Source organism: Amblyomma maculatum, chromosome 11, assembly GCF_055883805.1.
Source record: "Amblyomma maculatum isolate TAMU_Amacu chromosome 11, ASM5588380v1, whole genome shotgun sequence".
In the NCBI taxonomy this organism is placed as follows: Eukaryota; Metazoa; Arthropoda; class Arachnida; order Ixodida; family Ixodidae; genus Amblyomma; species Amblyomma maculatum.
Genome location: NC_139354.1, coordinates 54,382,200 through 54,409,763, shown reverse-complemented (window position 1 = coordinate 54,409,763; position 27,564 = coordinate 54,382,200). Strand labels below are relative to the sequence as shown.

The following is a 27,564-nucleotide window of genomic DNA, read 5'->3' as shown; positions in this document are numbered from 1 at the left end:
TGGCAGGCCAGCAAAGAAAGGCTGCTGCCTACGAATGTCGCGCTCTAGCTTTGAACACAGTGTAAATGAAGGTTCTGAATGGGAGAGAATGGAATCGAATGTCTGCAAAGCGCTTTTTGGACCATACATTAAAGAGAGTGCCCGAGCAATGTGTGCCGGAAAAGAACGCGATTCGCGGATAGTGCATGCATGTGTTTCGCGTCGCTGGCCCTTTTGCAAAGCGTTTTTTGGACCATACATCAAATAGAGTGCCCGAACAATGTGTGCCGCAAAAGAACGCGATTCACGGATAGTGCATGCATGTGTTTCGCGTCGCTGGCCCTTTTTCCGGGCTGTTTTAGCGGCCCTTTGGAGAAGTGGCTGCACACATTTACGAAGAAAGCTATACGCGTTAGTAGAGGCAGTGAAAGTACTGTTACGGATGAGGAAGGAGGAAGAAGCGGGGTGTGGCGCGAGCAGGAGCGCTCACGCTGTGCCCGCCTACGTTTAATTAAACGCCATATCGGGCCCGCCTACGTTTCATTAAACGCCATCTCACGGTCATCGAACATCACCTCTCCATTCTCTTTCTCCTGTGTTCATCATCTTGCAGCACCGAAAACCACTTGGAGACCAGTGGTCCGAAAGCATCCTGGGTCAGGTTTTATCCTACGATTATCGTGGCGGAAAACAGTTGCCTTCTTTCTTATTCCTCTTCTACTTCAGATATCCAGTCATGCCCTTCATCACGTCATGTTGTCATCAACATCGACAAACTTCCTCGTCCCCAATCAGGACGATCGCTAGGTGGCCCCGGCTAACACTCACCTGGAGGGGAAGAAGAAAGAAGCGGGCAGTGGCGCGGGCAGAAGCGCTCGCGCTAGGCCCATTTTTTTTATCTTTATTTTTGTTTTCCACAAATGTCGGAGGACATTAAATGAGAGGTCAGCGGTGAAATGCAAATTGTATTTGTATTTGCTGAAGTTGATGATGGTTGCCAGTTCGGATAGAAAGCTATTCCAGTCTCCTAGCGGTTTTCAAGAAAAACAGACTGATAATATGTTTCGGTGCGGGCTTTCACAGGATAGACGGCGTTAGGGTGAGAGTTACGAGAAATGCGATGAGCGCGTGTGATTCAAAGTTCCTTCAGTATCGAAGGTAGGATAAATTTTTTTTAATGCTGACAGTATAATGAGATACCGCTTGTTAGGGGCACATGGGAAACATGTACCCTCTCAGAAGGGGTAAATTTGTTTTGTTTTTGCTTTTTAATATTTCGCTGAGCTTTATACTAGTGGAACTCAGGCACTTGTGTATAGGCATTTCGGTGCTTTTGGCTTTGGGAGTAGGTCTGCGCTGCATATCGCCAAATGCCAACAATTTCATGGAATGCTTGCGGTACCCACGAGTATACAACCTGGTTGGAGTCGACAAGCTGTCGGCAATTTTTAGGAATGCATGAAATTGGATCCAGTAAGCTCCCTTTTCACCACCTCCAACGTTGGTCTTGGGGACGTCGGGAAAGCGTACGTAAGAGCAGCTTTAGGTGCGAAAGTTGATTCATTCACCTGGAAACTTATTTACTACAGACCTAAGAGGCATAGGAGAATTCCGATGGCGAAAATTCATTAAGGGTAAAGTTTCACTGGGTAACCTCACTTGGGAGGCAGAACAACTTCAATGTGGTTATTATATTTGTTTTCTTTCCCGAGTGCATTAAAGGCTACTTAGGGCCGCAAAAAGTTCTCTAAGCCGTGTTTACAATCTATGGCCGATCAGTGTAACATAAGATACATCTAGGGTGTTCGTTATGTGTCATCATCATCATCAGGCTGACTATCACTGCAGGGCGAAGGCCTCTCCCATATTTCTCCAATTAACCCGGTTCTGTGCTAGCTCATCCCCTTGACCCCTGCAAACTTCCTAACCTCATACGCCTACCTAACTTTCTGCCGCCCCCTGCTACGCTTTCCTTCCCTTGGAATCCAGTTTGTTACCCTAAGCGACCATATGTACACTGCATTATATTTGATATCCGACATATAATTGGCAATCACCAAACAAGTTTCAGCTATTTAATATGGTTAATAACACAAGCCAAACATTACCACCTGAATTTAGAAGAAGGTTTTCAGTTCCCGACTTTTATGTGCGATACATCAATGAGATATTGCGTCGTATCGACAACCTATTCCTTTGTGTCGAAGAGCTGAAAACCATTTTCTGTCAAGGACGTTTTTACCGTTATTGCTGCTATGATTACACTGGTTGTGACAACAGGCTAAAATAATGGCCATTCTCCAACCGCAGCGCTACCATTTTATTGCTCGTGTACAAAGATATTAGGTTGTAAGAAAGAAAATACAATATCTTTCCTTTTTTCTATTACTACGTGAACGCTTTAGAAAAGGATTGGCTGGTTCGGATTGGCACCGTTGAATCCAGACGGCGCGTAACTCCAGCAGGTTGTGACTTTATATAGTGTACTGGCGAGAACACAAAGATTGTTTTCAATATTCCCGAGCAACGGAGGAAGATATTTGTCATCGTCCATGTGCAAAGTCTTCTTGAAGTGCATATGTAAAAATGATTGCATTCGTTTATTTCGATTACTGACGGCGTCCCATCACTGTTTTTTTTTTTTAAATGAGTCTTGGTTGTTACTAGGCTCATCTTTGCTCTTCATTCTCTCACTAATTGACCTAAAGTGATAAAAAACCAGCCTTTGTCTTTCTACCACAAAACTAAAACGCTACTACGATCAGTAGTGTGCCGAATAATTTTACGCTCCGTGTATTAGGAGCAGCTCTGTATCTTTCGAAGAAAATATATTTTAAATCTCACTTAGCTACTTAATTTGTGATATCCGCCAGTATGCAAACCTGAAACTGGTGTTGTTTTTTTTTCGTTAATCTAAAATGCTTATAGCCCTTTGCTAAATAAAGGGTTTAATAGACAGCAATAAACCATGCGTCTCTATAGTACACATATTGTTTGCCATGCCTTCAGTGTTTGAAGCTGGAGATCAAATGAAGGCAACCGTTAGCAGAGATGTCGCGAGAAAGTTGCATTCAGGTTCTCTTTCTTTGAACAACCTTTTAGATTCACGCAGCAAAAAGACATGGAGTTTTCTATCGTTGTCTGTAAAGAAAACATTAATACCGAACTGACAGTCATAAGTCGTTAGTCAAATTTTCTTCTGTACTTTGATCAACTGAGTTCATAGTAGTTCGCTCCGCCGTGTTTTAAAATGTTTTCTTTTCGAGCGTTAAGACCTAATTTACTGACTTCATATTCTGACAACACGATTTCAATGCTGCAGCTCTGAGCAAGCTTCCAGACAAGGAAAAGACCAATACTTGACTTTTCATAAGCACGGAGACCTCCTGCGCTCAGGACGTCATTTCCGTGTACGTACCTTTGAAACAGAATCGCATTTGCGTGTGCGTCGGTGCTATGCAAGGTTATTGTGCTATTTGCACAAATTTCAAAGGCGCTTTTCAGATGAATGCCTAAAATATTGACATTAAGCTTTTTCGTTGATTAGTTGCCAAAAGTTCGCTTCTTGAGATTGCGTAAGAATAGGATTTCAAGTAGGTAATACAGACATTGCGTTTATTTCTGTGTTATTTGTGCATAGAGATGCGGTGCCATATTTATACATTATTCGAGATCGTTAAGGCAAGTGTTCATAGTGTTTGGAACTAAAAAATCACAAATATTCCCTTGGAATCCCTCGTTCCAATATTTACTCTTGAAACAGATTAGCGCACTTGAATTTGGAAAAGGTTTTTTCAAGCATGCCCACGAAATGTACATCAGAACTTGGGCGTTTGTCTAAAGGTTGGAAATAAATATGAGGCAGAGTACCGGTGATTAAGCTGCCTTGTTTATTGAAATCATAAAATTCATAAGCTGCTCCTGAAATGCTAAAAAAACAGATCACATAATGTTTTATGTGAATTAGTGAAAACATTTGCAAAACATTTACTCACCATAATTTATTCAATAAAATTACCGCATGTTAATTTAGAGTAACTAATGGTTCGCAGGAAAACTCAGCAGTAATCAAGCGTTTTTCCAGCATGCGTATTAATTCTGCACAGTCCTAAAACAGTACTTAATATTAGTAATATTTATTTCAGTTCCATAGTTTTATAGGTTAAGCTGCACACTTTGACCTTCCAGCGATCATGTGCGCTGCACGCGACTTCTTATCTGCTTCCCTTTTTTTTATTGAGTGTTGCTGTTTGTATTCGATATCGTGTGCGTCATCGTTTTTTTTTTCACCCTATCCTGTATTTATGCATTCAATAACTTTCAACCTGTATAATTTGTTTTTTGCTGTTATTATTTTATTGTGTGGATTCTGCATTGTAAACATAATTTGCCTTCATAACCTACAATGCCATGTACCCATGTTTTTTCCTCCCCTGATTTTTCTTTTTTTACCAAGTCCCACTCCCCTCTATAATGCCCACCGGGCCAGGAGGGTAACTGAAATAAATAAATAACTTACAAGTGGACGATCGAAAAAGAGCCGCGATGAAAGCGACCGGCTATGTAGTATGTTTTATAAACGCGGATTAGCGAAGTAGCACGGCAGTTTTCATTCTCGTTTTGATGGCACATACACATCAGAATACAGTCACAGTCCTCCCATTATATTGTTGAAATATGCCGGAGGTGCCACCTTCTGCAATTTTGGTCATGATATATCTGGTACCATACTCCTGTAATACAAACCTTTGGCATAGGCTCGAGGGCTCTTCTGCATTAGTTTGAATGCTTGAAATAATATGGAGCTACTGAATGGCAGTGTATGCTTCACGGTTAGCATATTAATTCACAAAGCGACAATCAGTTCAGTGGAAGACCCGATAAAAAGTTTCTCACTGAGCCAATCACCAACATTCATCAATTCTGAATCATGTAATTTATATTTACAAAGAAAAAAAGGTGACAGGAAAAAAGATGCTTTGGTTTCATCTTGACGACACTCCAGCCACACGTACAGCAAACACTTGAACTGTGGAGGAGGTTGCATGATCGCAGGTGAACAGTTGTTAGCAAAATGCTGATTTATCACCATCAGCAGCCTGACTATACCGACTGCAGGGTTAAGGTTCTCCCATATTCCTCCAATTAACCCGGTCCTGTACTAACTGCATCCACTTGACCCCTACCAATTTCTTAACCCCATCCTCCCATTAAAATCCCCCCCACCCCTGCTATGCTTTCCTTCCCTTGAAATCCAGTTTGTTACCTTAAGCGACCATCGGTTAACCTCTCTTCGCACTACATGTCCTGCCCATGTTCATTTCTTCTTCTTAATTTCCACTAGAATGTCACTAACTTGAGTTATTTCTCTGACCCACTCTGCTCGCTTCCTATCTCTTAGTGTTACCCCTACCATTTTTCGTTCCATAGCCCTCTGCGTTGTCCTCAACTTAAGTAGAACCCTCTTAGTTAGCCTCCCCGTTTCAGCATCATACGTGAGTACAGGTAATATGCAACTATTTTGAGCGATATCGGTAAGCTGCTAGTCATAATCTGCGAGTGCTTGCCAAATGCGCTCCATCCCAATCTTATTCTTCTTGTTATTTCCTTTTCATGGTCCGGATCTGCGGTTGCTACCTGTCCTAAGTGGACATATTCGCCTTCTACTTCCAGTGCTTCGCTACCTAACGTAAACTGCTCTCCCTTCCCGAGGCTGTTGAACCCTCCGTTTGTCTTCTGCATATCAATTTTCAAGCCTTTTTTTCTACTTTTTGTGTCTAGCATATCGATCATTATTTGCCGTTCATCCCCTGAGTTACTTACTAATGCAATTCATCAACGAATTGCAGATTACTGAGTTATTCGCCATCTATGCGTATCTCTAACTGCTGCCATTCAAGCTCTCTGAATATTTCCTCCAAGCAAGCTGTGAATAGTTCTGGGGAGCTCTTATCTTCTTGTGTAACCCCTTTTTCAATGAGATTGTTATTTTTGTTATACAGAACTATGGTTGCTGTGCAGCCACTATATGTATCTTCCAATACTTTCACGTATGGCTCATCTCCACCCTGATTTTGTAATGCATTCATGACTGCCGAGGTTTCTTCTGAGTCAAATTCGTTTTTATGATCAATCGATGCTATGCTTATCATTATTATCATCATCATCATCATCATCATCATAATCATCATCATCATCATCATCATCAGCCTGATTATACCCACTGCAGGGCGAAGATCTTTCCCATATTTCTCCACTTAACCCGGTTCTGTGCTAGCTGCATCCACTTAACCCCTGCGAACTTCTTAATCTCATACGCCCACCTAACTTTCTGCCGCCCCCTGCTACACTTTCCTTCCCTTGGAATTCAGTTTGTTACCCTCAGCGACCATCGGTTATCCTCTCTTTGCACTACACGTCCTGCCCAAGTCCATTTCTTCTTCTTAATTTCTACTAGAATGTCGGTAACTTGAGTTATTTCTCTGACCCACTCTGCACGCTTTCTATCTCTTAATGTTACCCCTACCATTTTTCGTTCCATAGCCCTCTGGGTTGTCCTCAACTTAAGTAAAACTCTCTTGGTTAGCCTCCACGTTTCAGCCCCATAGGTGAGTACAGGCAAGATGCAACTGTTGTATACTCTCCTCTTGAGAGATACCGGTACGCTGCTAGTCATAATCTGCGAGTGCTTGCCAAATGCGCTCCATCCCAATTGTATTCTTGTTGTTATTTCCTTTTCGTCGTCCGGATCTGCGTTTACTACCTGTCCTAAGTAGACATATTCGCCAACTACTTCCAGTATTTCGCTACCTAATGTAAACTGCTGTTCCTTCCCGAGGCTGTTGAACATTACCTTAGTCTTCTGCATATTGATTTTCAAGCCTACCTTTCTACTTTTTCTGTCTAGGTCATCAATCATTATTTGCCGTTCATCCCCCGAGTTGCTTAGCAAGACAATGTCATCAGCAAATCGCAGATTACTGAGGTATTCTCCATCGGTAGCGATATCCTGAACTCGTCTGCCCTCCCCCTCACCTCTAATTCATTGATGGGTTTCTTTCTTACTAATCTGTTGCGTTCCTTCTTTAGGTTTAAGCTAAGCCGGGACCTCATCATCCTGTGGTCACTGCATCGCACTTTCCCGATTACCTCTACATCTTGCATAATGGCGGTGGTTGAACACATTATGAAGTCTATTTCATTTTTAGTCTCTCCGTTGGGGCTTTTCCATTTCCATTTCCGGTTCTTCCGTTTGCTGAAGAAGGTATTCATGATTCGTAAGTTATTGCGCTCTGCAAACTCAACTAGTAACTCCCCCCTGCTATTCCTAGAACCAATGCCATAGTCACCTACTGCCTTGTCTCCTGCCTGTTTTTTCCCTACCTGGCATTGAAATCGCCCATTAGTACAGTATACTTCGTCTTTACTTTTCGCATTGCCGATTCTACATCTTCATAGAAGCTTTCAACTGCCTGGTCATCATAACTACATGTAGGTGCATAGGCCTGTACAACCTTCAGTTTATACCGCTTATTAAGCCTAATTACGATGCCTGGAACCCTCTCATTAATACTATAAAATTCATCTATACTACCTGCTATATTCTTATTGACAAGGAAACCTACTCCTAGTTGTCGCCTCTCTGGTAAGCCTCGATAACACAGTACATGCCCATCCTTCAGTAAAGTATATGCCTCATTCGGCCTCCCGAACTCGCTAGGCCCTATGACATCCCATTTCATGCCCTCTAGTTCCTCTAAGAGCACTGCTAAGCTAGCTTCACTAGCTAGGGTTCTAGCATTAAACGTTGTCAGGGTCAGTTTCCAATGGTGGCCTGTCCAGCAGAGCCAGGCTTTCTTAGCACCCCCTGCTGCGTCACAGGTCTGACCGCCGCCGTGGTCAGTTGTTCCGCAGTCGCTAGTGACTGAGGGCCGGGGTTTTATGGAGCTTATCATAGGAGGTCGCAGCCACTTACTGCACCAGGGTGGCCAACTCCTGTTCTGGTGAGGGAGTGCGTTGCCGGAGGTGTTCACCGGCATCAGGTTGCACCCCAAACCTGATTATGCAATTCCATCGGCACGCGGATTTTTTCTTTTTTCATCCGGTGGAGAATTGCGCGGCACCGGGATTTGAACCCCGGTCCTCTTGCATGTGAGGCGGATGTTCTACCGCTACGCCACCGCTGCACTCTAGGGCTGATTATATTCCGGGCATTTTTCTATCATCTGGTTGATGGTGTGGATACCGTCGATAGTAGAGCACCCTTTCCGAAATACTGTTTGATCTTTTGCGTAGTTTCAGTCCAATGTTGACATTATGTTACTAGCGATTACCTTAGTAAATACCCTATATGTAAGAGACAGTAAGATTATTGGTCTGTAATCTTTGAATGCGTTAGCGTGCCCTTTCTTATGTTAAGATAATGTTTGCTATATTTTATTGCTAGCATACCGCTGACGACACTAGGCATGCGTATGCAGGGTGGGCAGTGTTTTTAGCGCAATATGTCCCCGTCCTTCAACAAATCTCAAGTTACCTATCCTCTCTAGCCACTTTCCCACTTTCACTGGCAAAACGTCTGATTGCTTTTCCCTGCAGCCAATCTCATTAATGTCCTGACCACTTTGGCTACTGTAGAGATCAGTATAGAACTCCTCGGCTATATTGATCATCTTGTCCATATTAGTGTTGACATTCATTACAAACGTTCATTACAAAAGGTTATTTCATCGTAAAAATGTTTTGTGGTACTGTTTAAACGGCATGCCTTGATCCTTCAGAAGACCATCTCTAAAACATTTGTATGGCATTTACGGGATATCTTTGTTGTGCTTTAAGCAAATTGAATGTATATGATAACATATGCTTTATACATTCACGGCCTAATTATGTAATACGGGCCAGGAGCAGTGCATAGGGCACAGCCAGAAATCAAGGAACGCCTACTCTTTCGCTCCAAAAAAAATCAAGAGCCCAAGCTATATCTCAAGCACTTTAAGCCCTCAGACCTCAGTACAAACCCATAGCCCAGCCGCCACACCCGACAGCGGGATAGCGGCGCCGCGTTCACAATGCAGAGATCGCGCCGGCGTCCGCGGGGTAGTTAAGGGCGCTCGCAGGCCTCACGGCCAACCAAGGGGTCAAAGCACTTGCGACATATGTCAAAGGGCGGTTGAGGGATGCGCGGAGCACATCTCGACGGCACAGGTCGCACGTCGATGACTCAACGCGCCGAAACCGGCGCTGGCTTCTGATGACGAAGAGCCGTATCAAAACAGGCTCTCCCGACTCAAAAGTGTAAGTGCCGCACAGGATAACGCCGGACTCCTTTCCGGCCTGGTCTCGAGTAAGCATACAAGGTACACGCGCGTTCAGGAAACCGTTCTCACCTGCTGCTGACCGAGCCGATGGCTGCCTTCCTGTTCGTTTTCCCCGCTCTTCCTCGCTCCGAGCTTACTACGCAACCAAGGGGTGGCCCAGTCAAGCCTCGAGACCAACGCGGGTTGAAAGAAACAGATTCCGTGGCAATAGTTGTCTGAAAGTGCTACCTTGGGAGTGGTCAGTAGCGGGATGGCGACCCTTTCCTCTCGCATTGGCCCTACATGGGTCCTCTAATAAAACAGCAGCCCCGGCTGCATGTTTCGAGTTCATCCGGGAGCACGACCCCCCCCATCTACCTCTTCTTAAATGTCCCCGTCACTCAGGAAGCAGAAGGGCCGTCATTAAACGGAACTCAAACCTGTCTGCATAAGCATCCATTAATGAGGTACAAGCCTTTCGCCATATATCAAGCCCTAGAGCACGTTTACATAACAGCATTACCGACAGTACTAAAACAACACAACACATGCCGCCCAAACAATAGACGCGCTCAAAACCATACAGGACGAAAATAATACAAGAACAATAACTAGAAAGTGCAAACTACCTATAGAAACATTATATGCAGTACAGTATATATATTGTAGTGTGGTAATATTCATCGTTATTGCCACTGACATGCATCGCATGCTGGCGCTCTCGAGGACGAAGAAGTTGGTCGTTGTCTTCGTGATTCGATACGCCTGACGCTCCGCTGCGAATTGATCCTGAGCAGCTGAATCCATCTGCGGGGACTTAATAAACACACGCCCTACAATATATATATATATATATATATATATATTTATTTATTTATTTATTTATTTATATACTTAATATGTACGGTACAAAGGCTTGCTATAAACTACAGCACCGGTCGGACCACGCTCGATGGTGCGCGAGCATAAGCTCAGCACCATTGTCCGCCGGAACCGTTTTCCGCAAACCGGTTTCCTTAAAAGAAACCGGTTTGCTTCCCTGCACTGGGGGAAAGGGATGAATGGATATAAAAGTTGTGAGAGAGGGATGGGTGAAGTTAGTACAGTAGTACAGTCACATCACAGACATGCCACATCACATCATGTCACAGTCATATCACGTAACATAGCAACATCATAGTCTTTCGATTAGGCCTGTGCGTTCATAAAGCGGAACAGTGCCTGGGAGGCCTTCACCGCAGACAATCGCCGTTGCCAGGGACCTAAAACCTTAAATTCAGCGAATGGGCGTTCATTTAGGCGCTCCAGCGCATGGCACAGACACTGTCTTTCCTCACTGTATATGTGGCACTCACAAAGAATGTGGCCTATAGACTAGCCGCACCCTCAGTGTGTACATGCAGGGCTTTTTGCCATACCTATAATAAAATAATACGAGTTTGTGAATGCTGCACCAACCCACAGTTGGCACAGCATTTCTTCTTCGCGTTTCTTCGCGTCGGGGTAGGCCAGGTGGAAGCCGGAGTTTCAGGTCAGGGTCCAGGGATTTTAGGCGCCAGTTTGAAAACTGGCCATAATTTCGCATGGCTAGCGTGTGTACCCGCACAAGTGCGCGAAGCCTGCCCGCTGCGTCTGCCCTGGAAAAAGGAATCAACATACAATCGCTGTCTTGGTAGGCTGTTCGTGCGGCCTCGCCCGCCCGGAGATTCCCCACTATACCTCTGTGCCCTGGAATTTCATTTATTTTACCCTCAAGGCCCGAGGGCATTTAAGAGGGAAGTGGTAGAATACAATAGATATATATACAGTGCAGTAGATAGGCAGTTATGTACAGGTTGTTACAATTCTAATCATACAATATCGGCTAACGCGAAACAAAAACGCTGATGGTCAATGATGGAAGCAGTAGTTCCGGGAAGGTGGTTCCAGTCCTTTGCTGTTCGCGGGAGGAAAGACTCAGTCGCATGTTTAGTTTAAAAAAATTAATACCGATTTTATGTGAATGATCGACTCGTGACGAAACATTGGAAGATGATGTCATGTCTTCCATTAATTGCATATTGATGAATTTGTCGTATTTCCGCAACGAGTTGTTCATGGGCTCCACGCCGAAGAGCCGCTTTTGAGGCTTGTAGGGCTGCTTTTGAACCTGTGAAAACAGACTACTGCTGAGGGCTCTGCTGACTGATATGCCTAATTGCGACACGAAGAGCAGTTAGCTCAGCAGCTGTGGAAGAATTCTGGTGAATTGTCCTAACTTTTATTTCTGTAAAAACTGAGGGTATGACCATTGAGCCTGAAGAACTCACGGCATTCACTGGACCATGGGTATAAGCGTGCAAACGATTTGCATGGTGCTCATGGAAGTATTCAAGAGTTATTTGTTTTAGTTCTGTCGGCGATAGCTCGACCTTCTTTCTGTTGCCGGGTATTGAAAGAAGCACGTGTGGTTTATGCGGGCTCCATAATGGAGAAGATGGTCTAGATGCGGGTTAAAAGTGGGACGGCAAAATAGCGCGATGCGCACCAACAGTCTCTGTAAACGACGTACGCGGCCAGGTATTAGGAAGACTGGCCACGTGATGACAGGAAACCCAGAAGATATGTCGGAAATGTGCCCTCAGGGCGTCAACTGTTAGGTAGGTAGGTAAAGAATGCTCCTCTGCAATTAAAATGATAGCAGTTATAGAGGCATATTTCGGCATACCAGGCAGGTTCCAATATTCCGTCAATATTCTGCCTTGTTACCAATATTCTAGGTTGCGATGCAGTGACCTCCGCATTGGTGGCGTTAATACGCCACCAATGCGCCAGTGTCCTCTGTCGCGTCACAAAGCCAGGAGCTTGCGCATACACCGACGTCCCTTCCTCACTGTGAACAGGCATCACACGCAAAATACGATAGTAAGGGAGCTACCCTTGTCCAGTTTGAAGGGGCTAAAGGACACCAAACAGACACTGAACAGAAACATATCCAAAAACAATTTCCCCCTAAAAGAAGCACAATTGTGCCTCCCACACTGCACGGTTATGCGACGGCGCCCTGCAATAGCCCAGAGAGGGACAAGCATGAGCTGGGAGAAAACGGACAACTTGCGCCAACCGGCGAGCATAGACACATTCCATGAAGCATGCCCGCGCACTGTTTTCTGGTCCACTGCAGAGGCACTAAAAGACCAAAGAGTCACAAGAGATACAAACACAACTCCCTCCGCCCCAGCAGCTGCGCGCATGATGGCTCTTTAGCGGCCCGGGGAGAGAGTTATTGAGAATAGCGCAGACGTGATAAACTCACCCATCTCAACGAGTGCTTACACAAGACGCTAACCAGCATACCTCTCAACATCCGCTCCAAATGCCTTCCTCTACATCCTTTCACTGCATGGCCTCCGTTTTACGAATTCTTCGCCGCCAACCACTATGCACACACGCCTTCCCCAACATCTGTAAAGACATTCTGCGGAGGAAGGGCAAAACAACAGTAGTTACAATAGCTACACAAACATTGGAAAAGGGAATGGTGCCAGCTCACGCCTGGAAGAAGTTTCGCGCTTCAACCGCGGCAACCGCTCTCTGCTTTTTCCAGAGAAGGGGGATCCCGCGCTTGGTTATTGGGTTCTGAACGAGGAGACGAAAGAAGGGCCCCCATGCACTAAACAAAACTAACCTGTTGGCGCTCTTTGCAATATTATACTGTCGACATGAGCGATACGAAGCAATTGAAAAGACGCATATTGTACAGCCAATAACAAGTTAAATATGGAAGACACTTTATCACTGCAATAGTTCACATTTTACACAAAATAAACATGCATTCTTTCCACTCACATATAGGGCTTAAGCGCAGTGAAGCGGTTCGGGCCTGAATTTCCATACAACGGACTCGCCACGGTGAAGGCTGTGAAACTGCAAGCTGCACTCTGAACCGAAAATCTTAACTATAAAGTGCGGGACCAACACAAAGGTGAATGTCGTCTAAGGAGGCACTGAGGTGCAACAGAAAGCGGTCCCTTCAGCCGTCGTGCCCGCTTACCAAAACGTGAAATCAATGGAACTCAACGTCGCATATCTTACAGCGGTGAGCGATCTAGTCGGAAGCGTAATCCGACTTTTTTCGTTAAAGAGCGCGAACAAGCCTAGCTGAAAATGCGCCTGCAAAGCAAATGTTCCTTGGCGCTATCTCGACCCTGTCTGTCGCCGCGCAACAAAGCTTAGCGGTACCGACAATTCAAACTAAAAAGTAAAAGAAACAGGGGAGGAATCTGCGGATGGGCTCTAATCAAAACTAAAGCGCGTGCGAGTGCCTTCTCGTGGTCACTCCTGCTTTGCCGACCCTAACAGTGAAGGGATAAATTTAGGAAACGGTACTATGATCAATGCTGTTGGGTGGTTTTTATATCCCAGCACGAGTCGACATGACCCAACGTGGCAAGAAGCGAGGATGCCAGTTCCGTCTGGCTTCGGCACCTAGAGTTGCGGCTCCAGCTCTTTGAATAACCAGAATTCCACGGCCTCCTGCATGCGCGGCTATATCAGCGACTTTCAACGCAGTCTTTCTGAGGCAGTCAAGGAATTTTAAACGCGAGAGGTGTCTCCGCGGCATTTCGGGCTGAAATGTATCCTAGATGTTTCCGACATATGTGCGGACCGACCTCATGCCAACCCAAAAATTCGGCGCGTCGCAGGGCTACTCATGCTCATATCTCCTTCAGCACCAGCGCGATAGCATTCTTGCAAAAGGTGGCAGTCCGCATGCATACAACATTAGCTCCGAATAAAAGTTCCTGCTGACGGCTCCGCCGCGCGAAGCCATGAGATTGTAAAGCTAATGACCGGCCCAACCTAACTTCAAAAAAGGATGAAAAGCGTCTTATATGCGCGCTACCAGCTGCCGGTGCTCCAGCTTGTGATTAGTGCGGCAACTGCACTACCAGCCACTAACTCACGTTGATGCACCAATAGACACGGTTGTATCGTTCGTTGTGTCGTCCAAGTAACCGCCGAGACCAGTTCCGAGCAAACGAAAGCCGCCTCAGCGTTTATTAGCGCTCGTTTTATACAGGCTCCGGGAAAGGGCACAAGTGGCGAGCATGCGCCGATGATGCTGCACGCAGGCTCGCATCGCTTATCTACACGATACACACACAAGTGGCGAGCATGCGCCGATGATGCTGCAGGCAGGCTCGCATCGCTTATCTACACGATACATCTTCCTTTGCTTGCACAGAAAAAGAACAATCTAAACCCATTTGAAATTGTGACAGAAAACAATCACAGTCACAGTTCAGTTCACACTCACAACAAAACAGTTCTGGAGGTTCGAAGTTTCCTCACGGAACCTGCATAAAGTTGTCACCATATCCCAACCGCTGTGGCTGCCTTCTCTAGCGCTGGGATCTTCTTGGTGCTGGTGTCGGTGGGGAGGGTGCAGTGATGGGCTCGTTGTCATCGTTTGGTTGGACCTGGCAGGAGGGTCCGTTCCCTTGGCTGTCATCTGGCATGTCGTCATCGCTGTGCAACATGCTGAAAGGCTCAGCCGTCGCCATGAGGTGTTGTCGGTTGCGTCGCAATACTCTACAGTCTTCGGTGGCAACCTGGTAGGACCTTGGTTGAGCCTGTGCATTAAGAACCTTGGCTTTCGGGGACCAACAGTCTCCGCGTACTCTGACAACCTGTCCTTTCTGTAGTGGTGGAAGACTACGTCTTGGGGGTCGGCATTGTTTATGATTCCTTACAGATTTGCTTGGAGCTTCGCTGAAGTCGGGGAGAGGTGTCCGAAGTAGTCTACCCTGAAGTAACTCTCCAGGCGACTGACCGTCTTCTAGCGGACTGCTCCTGTAAGTGAGCAATCCAAGCCAAAAGTCATCATTCACGTCAGATGTCTTCTTCAAAATTCTCTTTACAATTTGGACGCCTTTTTCCGCGAGACCGTTTGAGCGGGGAAACCGCGGGCTGGAAGTTCGTACTTCGTACTTCTTCGTAGGAATCGTACTTCTTCGCAAACATTGCAAACTCGTGACTCGAAAACTGCGGACCATTGTCCGTGCAGACTTCAATAGGCAATCCATACCGCGCGAACACTGCGCTGAGTTTATTCACAACTGTGGCCGTCGTTGTGTTGCATAGCAGTTCTACCTCTGGAAAGTTGGATAACGCATCAAAAACGCAAGGGTACGATTTTCCAGCCCACTGAAAAATATCGACACCCACTCGGTACCAGACATGTTCAGGCACTGGGCGGTCCAAAATTGGTTCACTTTGTTGTCGGTAGGCGTACTTCTGACACACTGCGCATCTCTTGATGAGGGCTTCAATGTCCGCATTAATACCAGGCCAAAACATCAACTTACGCGCTCGTGATTTGCATTTATTTATCCCCAAGTGGCCTTCATGAATTCTTCGAAGTAGCTCAGGGCGCATGGTTGACAGTATAATAGCCTTGCATCCCTTATGCAACACGCCACTCACGACGACTAGTTCGCTTTCAAAGGGCTTCAGTGTTCCCTGGACTGGACGATTGTTTGCCAAACAATGAATGACTTGACTCAAGTAATCGTCCTTGCTAGTTTCTTCTGCCAAACGCTTCAACGTTGCCTCGCTGACGAGTGATGAAAGAACACTTACAGCATGAACTTCCACGTCGTCGTCGGTGCTTTCTTTCTCTGGGTCTTCAACGGATGCACGAGACAGCATGTCTGCGACCACCAAGCATTTCCGTGGAACAAATTGGAGCTTGTAGTGGTATCTAAGCAAATGAAGAAAAAATCGCTGCAGTCTGGGCGGCATTTCTCCAATCGGCTTTTCAGATATTGCTATTAAGGGACGGTGATCTGTCTCGAGGATAACGTTGCGTCCGTACACAAAATGATAAAACTTTTCGCACCCGAAGACGACAGCCATAGCCTCTTTTTCTATCTGAGAGTATCTCCGCTCCGACTGAGTTAGGACCCGTGATGCATAAGCAATGGGCTTCCACAAACCCTCGTAACGCTGCCAGAGAGCCGAGCCTATTCCATTTTGCGAAGCATCGGATGTTATCTTCGTGATCCTTTTTGGATCGAAGATCGCCTGCAGAGGATCTTTGCTCAGACTATCACAGATCAGTTTCAATTCTTTAGCGTGGTTTTCCGTCCACTCAAAGACCCAATCCTTCTTTATCAAGTCGCGAGGCAACGTCGTTCGCTCTGTAATTGATGGCAGGAACTTCGACAAGTAGTTTACAACACCCAGCATGCGCTGCACTGCTTGCTTGTCAGCCGGTGGTGGCATATTTAGCAGAGATCTGACCAAGGCAGGATTTAGGCGTATGCCGTCTTCCGCAATAACGTCACCAAGAAAAAAAATCTTGCGCACGCCAATGCTGCATTTGTCTGCATTGAATGTCAAGCCAGCTTTCTGTGCCGCTTCTAGTACCGCTCGTAACCTCTCGTCGTGCTCTTTCCTTGTGACACCCCACACGATAACGTCATCAACGTACACTCGCACTCCTGGCAGTGTCTCGAAGATTTCACTAAGAGCCTTTTGAAACACTTCTGGGGCGGAGGCTATACCGAAGGGTAGCCTCAAGAAGCGGTAAGGGCCAAAGGGAGTCGCGAACGTACATATCCTTGACGTTTCATCATGCAACGGTATTTGGTGAAATCCAGAGTTGGCGTCAAGGCGGGTAAAAATGCGTGCTCCAGCTAGTTCAGATTCAATATCTTCTCTACGCGGCATCTCGTAGTGCTCGCGCTTTAGACTGTCGTTAATTTTCCTCGGATCCATGCACAATATTAGTTTGCCGTCCTTTTCTCTGACAATAACCAGAGGACTTACCCAGTCTGTCGGCTGGTCTTGCTTGGCTATAATGCCGGCCTTGACCATGCGGGCAAGTTCTTCGCGCAGAGGCTCCCGCAAAGAAAGGGGTACCCGGCGGGCTGTCTGGACGACTGGGACAGCGTCCTCTCGAAGAACCATGCGGTATGGTCGCTGAATACATCCAGTCCCCGAAAAAAGCTGCCGAAATTGCTGAACAACTTCCTCGCTGCTGCTTACTCCGACGTCGTTTACGGTGCGCGAGAACAGTTCAAGTAGTTCGCTGGATCGCAGTCCAAGTATGGCCTGTCGTTCCCTCTTCACGACGAAAAAATTAATCTCGGCCTTCTTTCTTCCGACAGTCACCGTGGTAGTTATGACGCCATGGTGCTTGATGACTCCTCCGTTGTAAGCTCGCAGGATACAGTTGCTTCTAGTCAAGGGTATTCGCGGCTGCAGCTTTTTGTAGATTGAGAATGGCAAGAGGTTGGCTTGCGATCCCGTGTCGACTTTCAAGGTTAGTGTCGTGTCCGCAACTTGAGCCTGGACCATCCAGTCACGGTCACGCGCTCTTCCAACGCTGTTGACAGATACGTCAAGGATGTCAAATTCAGCATCGCTGTCGTCGGCGCTCTTCACTTCCCGAACTTGTCGATAAACCTTGCAACGTACAGCAAAATGGTTCTGCCCTTGGCATTTCCTGCAAGTTTTGCCAAAAGCAGGACAGCTTCGCGGACCATGTGTACGCCCACACCTGCGGCACTTGAACGTTGCGGGCTGTTCGTCGCGCAGCTGCTGCTGCTCCTGTCGTTTGACAGCGTGAATCTGTCTGTGTTCTCGAGACCAGATTTCGTTTTGCGCGGCAGTCATTTCCGCAGCCCTGCATACTTCTTCCGCTTTAGCCAAGGTCAACTTGTTATCCTGCAGCAGCTTTTGTCTTACTTTATCATCATTCGTTCCAAAAACTATCTGGTCACGTATGGACGACTCTGCCATAGTTCCAAAGTTGCAGGAGCGAGACATCTTCCTAAGCTCTCTGACAAACTGTTCTACGGGCTCACCTTGAGCTTGTACGCGTTGTCGAAACAGGTAGCGCTCATGCACTTCATTTAGCTGCTCTTCGCAGTAGGTGTCGAACTTGGCGATCACAGTCGCGTAACTTTCCCGGCTCTCTTCGTCACTGAAGGTGAAGTTGTTGTAAATTTCCAGTGCTTCGTCGCCTGCCACAGTTAACAGTAAAGCAACCTTCGCGGCATCCTTTCGAGGTTGATTGCTGGGCTCGGAAGCAGCCAAGAAAAATTCAAACTTTTGTTTGAAAAGTTTCCATTGCTTACTGATCTCTCCGATGAAGTGCAGCGGCTCCGGTGGCTTGACAAGTTCCATGCTTCTTTACCGTGGATGAGCTTCGTGGCCGTGGCTTCCAACTACTTCTGACACCATGTATCGTTCGTTGTGTCGTACAAGTAACCGCCGAGACCAGTTCCGAGCAAACGAAAGCCGCCTGAGCGTTTATTAGCGCTCGTTTTATACAGGCTCCGGGAAAGGGCACACAAGTGGCGAGCATGCGCCGATGATGCTGCACGCAGGCTCGCATCGCTTATCTACACGATACACACACAAGTGGCGAGCATGCGCCGATGATGCTGCAGGCAGGCTCGCATCGCTTATCTACACGATACAACGGTATTGGGTTCCACAATGAACTGAACGGAAGCGTGAAGTTACAAGGTGTTTCAACGTTCCGACATGCGCACGCGCGCAAAAGTGGACGAGTGTTTGACCCCTGTTCAATTTTCAATTGTCTTTATTTTTGTTAGAAACCCCTAATTGGAACCTTAATCAAGGGGTGAGGTGACATATTCTGACTACAAATAGAAGTGTACACGTCAGTTTCTTAGAAATGTTTTTGTCACTGTATCAAGAAATGAAGATGGCCCCATCAGTGTGGTGTCATCGTGGGCAAGAACATTTCAGTTTACAACTGCTGGTAGAGGAAAGGGTCCTGAAATACTTCTAGTGCGAGTAAGGACCCCGTTATCTGGAATGAATTCGCCTCACTGAATATTATGCAATGCAACGCGTAAAATTCCATGCCTAAATGAGTGTATTTTTTGCCGCAAAAAGAGACCTCGAGATCCGTCGAACAGGAACCAAGTTGCATAAGTTGGAACTTTTTCTTGTTCGGTCGAATATTTCACTCTTTTGTTCGCAGAAATGCGCAAAGAACAGCTTTCTACGTGATAAGGCGTTTTTGTTCACATGAGAGACTTCACACAAAGGCTAACTCTACTAGTAAAACATCATCTAAATAAACACAGGACGAACAATGTCGCGTTGAAAAGGTGCACGTGGGACGTTCGCCAGCAGAGTGAACGCTCCACTAGAGAGCTGAATAAAGTGCGCTTTGGTGCAACCATCAGTATTGATCGACAAGGAACGAGTTGCGCCCGCTGACTTTCATCACCATCAAGTATGGATCGAATGCCGGGCTGCGTAGAAGCGCGCCGTGATTCTCCTTCGTGGCTCGGAGAAACTGGTAAAAAAGGAACGTTTTTGCAATCTACGCGGAAAGTTCTTTTTGGCCTCTGCTCCACTCTGACGAAACCTGCACCAGTACCTATACACCTACTTTAATAACATCAACTTAAACAAATGCGCTGTTCTCAAAAGAGTCGCTCGTTCCGGAGGTTATGAACCGAATCTGCAGAGCATATGCGTAGGATGAAGAGATTGGTTCAGGCTCATGGTGCGGAAAAATGGCAAATGCATTTGAGAATCACCCGTGAAGAACAAGAAATGCTACTGATGAATAACGTACGGGGCAAGAATATATTACGTAGTAAAAGATTTTGATCTAGATTTTTTGGTACGTATTTAGTAGGACACTAGAGGTCTCATGCTAAATGCTTGCTAGACATTTCCATTTGGAGACACCAGAATACTCTAGTTAGACGTATGTGAGAATCTGCGTACTAAAAAACTACACAGGCTATTTATTTCTTGGTGCTGAAGGATACAAGGATATAGCTCATGGACTGGCTTTGCCAAATACTTTGTACGGTTTATTGACTGTTCGTAGACAGTAAGGTCTATAGACACTCAATAGATTTTTGTACATAAGTATTTCTTTCTTGATAACTGGATGCAGAAAAAAAGGGAATAAAATTTGGAATTAGCGTGCAAAGAAGGGGTAGGCAGATAATGTCGAAAATGGCGCTGTTCACGAATGAAATGGTTAATGCAGGAATGTGTCACCTATATATTCTTGAAATAAATGCAAGTGGTTCGAGAGTTGACAGTCAACCCAGATGGAATCGCCAAAATTATTGACGGTCTGAAACCGATTTCAACTCAGGTTTCAGTTTTTAAAAACGCACAAAATTAAATTCTTCGATTATTCTGTTTAAAGGTTTTCAGCGGTCTCTTGAACGTAGTGCAATGCCGCCAGATTGTAAGATAGGGAAAGTGATTGCGGCACAAAAACCTGGAAAAAAATATTCACCTTATAACTATCGCCCTATTTCGATCTCCAGAATCAAAAGAAATCATACTTCTGGAAAACACAAAACGATCCACTAAAAGGCTCACCGATTGCAAAACATATCATGCCAATTTTCAAACAGTTGAAAATCGCTAACTTAATTAGTGTGGCTGCTGGTCTGGCCAATATATACTTTTGGCACACTGTTTTCAGTGTACAAGATAGATAGGGTTCCTTTTCTGGAGAATAAAATAGAAATGAGGTCAGATGAATACTCGTAGCCGTCCTGAGAGCACAATAATAATTATTAATATTATTGTAATTATTAATATTATTGGGCTCTCAGGACGGGTTATGAGTATTCATCTGATCTCCATTTCTATTTTATTCTCCAGAAAAGGAACCCTATCTATCTTGTGCCCTGGAACATATATTGCCTAGACCAGGAGCCACACATTAAGTTATGCGATTTTCAATTGTTGGAAAATCGGCATGATATCCATGACGTCTGGCACCAATCTACAAATTCAGTGACTTATAAAGCTGCCGCTGTCTTATTCCATCAATGCATAATGTTTGTCCCTTCGTTTTTTGGATGCCCCTAAACACACCTTGTGCTGCTTTCAAAGATGAGATAATGACGGCACGCCGCTCGTATTCTTCGATCGTTTGACGAATTACACCGCGCAAACTCTAGTCGACATTGAGGAAGATAAGACGACTACTCCAAAACGACACCTACGCCTCCCTCCAGCATCACGCCACCCATACCTGAATGATTTGCCCACCCGGCCGATCCACACCCTTTGCACTTGACAATACGTCCTCTTTGACGTAGTCTGGGACAGGTCTTTTTTAAAGCCTCACCGAGCGGCTGGTATGTCCTTGAATGATTCTGCAAAATATTCCCTTAGCTTACACAACAACGGCGCTTACAAAACATATAATACTAAAGCCAATAAACGTACACAGAAACGTCGGGTGTACCAAGAGAGAAGGAGGATCGCATTTTCAGGCTTCAAGTCAATAGTTACATTTGGAAGGATTGTTAACTACTATATTTACGACATGAGGCGGTGGGTCTTCGAGCTGGGCTCAAATTTGTAAGCAGTGTTTAGCACAGATAGCTTCTAAACGCTATTGGGAAAATTTAGCAATAGGAAGAGTGCAGTAATCAAAACCACGAACGCGCCGAATTATAAGGTTACTATTCCCAGCAAGAACCGACAACAAATTTGTATATACACAAAATTCTCATTGGTGGACCTACAAATCGGTAATAGCTTGATTTAGTGCATTTTCTTGTTTTTGTATGTGGCAAAGGGGATGGTTCTACAAGAATGTTTTTATCCAACAGGCCCGCAGCGTTTGGTGCTACCGATGTGTTTAATCACTTAGCAAACCCGGAAGCGAGGTAAAAGGAAGGCTTGCGCTTTCGAAAAACATTATGGTATGGATGATGACACAATTTGCTTTCAATTTTCCACGCTATGCCACTTTGTGCCGCTAAAGCTTGCGAGCTGCTCATGCATATTGTAGTGCTCTCAGTAGACAAAAAGCATATTAAATATTTCACTCAAAGAATTAACACACAATGTCGCGACCTCTTTTCTCATAAGTGCGACGTTCTTTGCAGTTCATCTCGCTGCTCAGCGGTTAATGTTTGGTAGGTACGTTGATCAACGTAGCTGAAAGTATTGCACTCATTAACATGAACTATATAATAACGTTTTGCCTCGACAATATAGGCCGTTGAAGTATGAGAGGTCCCGTTCATTAGGGTGCAATAATGAAAGCTATGGCGTTAAAGACATAAAAGCTCGAGGGCTTAAAAGGAGGAGGTCCGCCTTCCTGATGTGTGGGTTATAGCCGGAAGTCGACATAAAATATTTACACTAGAAGAGCTCGATGCAATCCAGTCAAAAGTTTAGGGTGCTTTTTAGAGCTGGAGTTGAAGCCTAGTGGGCGGATGAGGTTTAATTTCAAGGTAACTGCCATCTTTAACGTCACATGTTTCGATAGCGAAAACAAAGGACTATATATATATATATATATATATATATATATATATATATATATATATATATATATATATATATATATATATATATATATATATATATATATATATATATATGTATATATATATATATATATATAAGCAGATCAATTAAGGGGAAATGAGGGTGCTCGTTATAATACATGAAGGAAAGAAGCCAACAGTCGGTGAGGCCAAGGAAAGCGTTGGGGATGGTCCTCTTACGTCTTTTCTTTTTTAATGTTTGCGTAGATAATCACAGAAATTAGTAACGAATCTGTTTAGGGGAAAGATAATTAAACGCAAAGTAGAAGAAAAAACAACGTGCCGATGGTGGGAACCGAACCCACGACCTCCGAATATCGCGTCCGGTATTCGGAGGTCGTGGGTTCGGTTCCCACCATCGGCACGTTGTTTTTTCTTCTACTTTGCGTTTAATTATCTTTCCCCTAAACAGATTCGTTACTAATTTCTGTGATTATCTACGCAAACATTAAAAAAGAAAAGACGTAAGAGGACCATACCCAACGCTTTCCTCCTTGGCCTCGCCGACTGTTGGTTTCTTTCCTTCATATATATATATATATATATATATATATATATATATATATATATATATATATATATATATATATATATATATATATATATATATATATATATATATATATATATATATTTCTTAAATAAGCTTCCGCCTGCATGACAAGAAATTCTGCGGAGACTAAATTCATAGTTTTGGTGGCGTAATGCAAGACTCGGATGGAATATACAGCAAACCTAAAGTAACGCACGCGTCAAATGGCCTGCAAATATGGCCTTATCTAATTCTTGCCAAAATATTTACTTTCTTGTAAAAGACCACTATTCTTATGCGTTCAGATCTTACTATTGGGCCCCGTTCTGCGCCCACACAACACGTTTTCCAGCAACAGTTGTCGGGGGCGCTACTTGTTTCGTGCGGTTTTGTCTCATGGTGCCAATATCTTGAGAATTATATTGAGAATGCGTATTACCTACACAAAGTTGTACCACAGCGATAGGCAAAACGGTCTTTGCAGAATCACAAAATTTGCAATGCATGAAGAACTAGTTAGGTCATTTTCACTGTCTAACCTCGTAACGCAGGATGTAGAGAAAAGATGCACGTAACCAAACGTTCAGAATGGCAGTGCCGGCTAGCATGGAGCCGGCTCTGCTAAACCTATAATAAGCCTATGACATAATAAACATTCTGAAAATATGTGTGAAATTAACTAGGCTTTTACATTACTTTTTGGAGCAATGTTGTGCCGATGGTAAGAATCTATATGCAGAAAATTGAACTGCAAAAAAAATGTTACATGGAAAGATGGGGGATGTGCTAGAAATAAACTAGGTCTGCACACATTTATAAACAGTAGTATACACGGTGATGAAAACGGCTGTGTGGCGCCTACATAGGGCTAGGACAGAACAAGGAAAAAGAGACCAAGTGTGACTGTCTAGGCTTGGAAACCGCATGCTGTGTGTCCATGTTATAGGCCAATAAAATCTCTCAATAAATCGCCTTCTTATAATAATACCAGATGACACAGTCCCCTTTGTTCGTAGCAAAGTTTGAGCATTCTACTAGCGAACTAGGCGTTGTATGTAAGTAAATTGAGCACACTATTTGGGTGTAACATATAAATGCGACAGAGTTGAAGCTCCATCCGCCGGAAAACCGGCATTGGCGTTGGAAGTGCAACATAATGAGCATTGCGCGGGCTAACTGTGCCTTGAAGCCGACATGGTTGCGCATGACTACAGGTTCATATTTTATTTATACATATACCTGCATTCGCCCGCAGGGGCATCAAAGTAGGGGAGGTGTACCACAGTATTTTTTATACATTAGCACCGAGGAAACCATATAAAAACATACTGACATTAATACAGGATAACTCATGCAGTCCAGTAGGACATAGTAAAACAATGCGGACAAAACATCAACGTGAATGAGAACTAAGAATGAATGGAAATACATAATAATGTCACACACAAAAAATTTTTTCTTTTCAAAGTTTAAAACATGATAAAAAGAAGAAATGTGGTTTTTAAAAAAAAGTTGACGTGCAGACCATGGATATCAGTAGTAAGCCATTAGCGTGACACAAAATGCGGAATCTGATGAACCCACAGCTACAGTGCGGGGAGGATTGTTCCTAAAACTGATTGTGCGGGACAAACATGAATGTGGAAAAATTTAAATACGCGCTTTTATTTCTTTATTCATAAGCACAGCGCAGAGAAATGTACGTAGGTGATAAAAGATACGCATCTTTCGTCAGTATGGTGCGAAAATCAAATATGCTCCTAAAAACGCGAGCCGAAAAAATTCCCGATGTGAGAAAAGAAGAGGCAATTCTAAGCTATTTTTGACGTTAGTGCCATTGCTGTGATACGGATAGTTGTGGTGGACAAAACGCGCAACTCGCTTCTCAATCTTTTCCAATTTCGTATTAGGAACTTGTGTACGGGTCCCATATGACACAAGCGTAATCCATGACTGGGTGCGTACTTCTGACATGCAGCAGTATTTTCACATTTTGTGGAGCATAAAATAATGTTTCGTTTGATAAAATGTGAAGTGCGGCCAGCCTTTAGAGTTAAAGTATCAACATGGCGGTTCCATGTCAAGCTGGAGCTGAATTTTACGCCTAGCATTTTGCCTTGCTAACTTACTTGAAATATCATTTCACTGCTTATTAAATAGTATTGTGTATTTATCGGCCGATGTTTTCGAGCGAAACGATCGTAGGGTTGTCTGAAGCTACGTTTGGAAAGGGCTGCCAACTCGCTCCTCTCTTTCATACGTAAAGGTTACATAAGAACCAGCCTGCCAGGGCGCGTGCAATCAAGTTTCTCCTAGGTCATGCAATTACGTCAAAATGTCTTGGCAAAAGCGGGTCTTTCTATGTCTGGTGGTAACATGTGCGCAAGCGTTATGTTCCTAAATCCGGAGCTTAAGATAGTGTCCCCTATTATTTCTTCGCATGTTGCAGCCATGTGTATTTCAAATCTGGTAGGTGACGCGATGCACGCGTTGAATTGTACAAATTATTTTTTCTTGCGTCCGATACAGAAGGCGTAAATAAAGTTAGAACAAAAAAATGTCCTTTATTTACTTAGTCAGGCGTGTAGGTGAATCGTAAGCTTATGAACGTTATTCTAGAGCCTAGACCCCTCTTTCGGTCTGCAGTTTCTATCGTAAATACTCTGTGTGTAAGAAGAACGAAGGAAATGTATTATAAAATCCCGCTAGTAATCCTGCTTGTAAGTTTGAGAGCCGGAACTGTTCATACGAACGCCGCTAAAAAAAATACCCCTATATTATCTTGTTCCTGTAAAACGTAGTGCTACATCTAACTTGGAAAAAAGTTAAAAGATATATCAAATACCGATAGTAAACACACACTTGAACACATGAGGCTTAGTGCGCTAGTATCTAAATAAAACATGAGCCCCAAAAGCTCTTTCTATATAGTTTGCATCACTGCCGGTCGTGTGTCGTGTTCACTCTCGATCTTTCAGATCCTGTTGTAATACAGACAACAGCAAGTGGGCTTAGTGCTGACGACGACTAAAGGACTATTTCAACCCGTGTTCCTGCCTTAATCCTCTCTACGAGCTGCATAACTCTGATAAGCTGTGTCACATACAGCAGAGTAATAAACATGTTCTTGGTGCCCATTGTGTATATCCTCGTCGCTGTTTTCACTATGGGGATTCCATGTCATTATGCCTCTTTTCAGTCTGTGTTGATTCGCAGAAACAGTGCAGAGCGATGAACGGCGACACACAAAAAACAAAATCGGAGAGACACGCTTTAGGGTTGTTGTCGGGCTCGTCCTGTCGTTGCCTGTTTTTTGTGTCGCCTTTCTTGCGCATAGCCTTAATCGCATTACACGCTTTAGGGGTGTGACGAGAAAATGCTAACGGCTACCGTCCGCGGATTCCTTGTGGATCCTCGTTTGCGTACTGGATGGTCCTCTCTTATGGTAAATACGCGAAGATGTGGTCGCTCTTTCTAAACGTCGTTTCGTCAAATACAGACATATAATGATTCAAAAGAAGCCAGCATTGAGGGACCTGGAGGTGGTGATTTCCAAGACCTGCCATTTAGTTTTACTTTGTGGGTGGGTCGGACGCGAAGGCCCTTTCAAGAGAGCGGCCGCGTGCTGGCGTGTTGTCCTCAAGGGTGGACAAGCCTTCATATGCACGTATTCCCTATTCTAATCGCGAACCTCTTAATGCGGGCCTTCCTTATCTCAGTAATACTCCGCGACAAAGTTCTATGGAAGGCACACGTATCAGGCCCCAGTCAAACAAGCCGTGCAAATGTGCCAGCTAGTCCTATGTATATAGCATGACTGACTCGGAACGCCATAGTTCGAATTCTCTTCAGCCTCCCAGGTTGTTCAGGAAGAGCGAGTTTGCAGTTATTGACAAAGCGGCCATGTAGCCTGGGGACATGACGTCGTACAGCGCCATGAGCACTCAGTCCCCGGCAATCTCAACTGCCAGCTACCACCCCACCGAGCCCTAACCGCGATTTTTCGTTACCAACGCCCACCCCTCCTACGACGCCGGTGCTGAAACTTCATGGAACGAAATTCCTTATTGTTTTATTGTTAAAATTTACTTCTGTCTAGAAACAGACGTGGAATATTGAATTTCAAAGAAATTCTGATATGTTTACTAACGTGGCAGCGGTCAAAATAAAATTGCATGTGTAGCGTAAAATATTATCAATGAGGCTTTCTTCACTTTGTGTTCCAAAAGTGTACCTCAGCTTTACTGACTGCGACTTTTTCAGCTTGCAAGCACAGAGCACAAGAAAAAGGAAGTCTTAAAAAGATGTAAGAATGCCTGGCGCATATATCGCTTCGGTGAATAATTTCTGAAACAGTCAAAAGGCGGCATGTTTTACAGCATCAAGCCTTTGGGGT

The 27,564-nt window shown here is 44.6% G+C and overlaps 1 protein-coding gene across 1 annotated transcript; it reads right to left on the bottom strand.

Annotated features, from left to right (window-relative positions):
- Window positions 1-15,796: 15,796 nt before the first annotated feature.
- On the bottom strand, window positions 15,797-18,558 carry LOC146173825 (uncharacterized). Its single transcript, XM_084585699.1, has 2 exons — window positions 17,094-18,558; window positions 15,797-16,023 (listed from the first exon to the last, which is right to left on the bottom strand). Exons 1-2 carry the CDS (start codon window positions 18,453-18,455, stop codon window positions 15,949-15,951), a joined length of 1,437 nt encoding a protein of 478 aa, XP_084441825.1. The 5' UTR covers window positions 18,456-18,558; the 3' UTR covers window positions 15,797-15,948.
- Window positions 18,559-27,564: the final 9,006 nt, after the last annotated feature.

What these genes read in the sequence shown, in the direction of transcription:
- LOC146173825 (XM_084585699.1), bottom strand. Translation starts at nt 18,455, where the DNA reads ATGGAACTTGTCAAGCCACCGGAGCCGCTGCACTTCATCGGAGAGATC. An exon ending in AAGACCAGCCGACAGACTGG is followed by an intron (nt 16,024 to 17,093) that starts GTAAGTCCTCTG and finishes TCATTTGCTTAG; the next exon opens with ATACCACTACAAGCTCCAAT.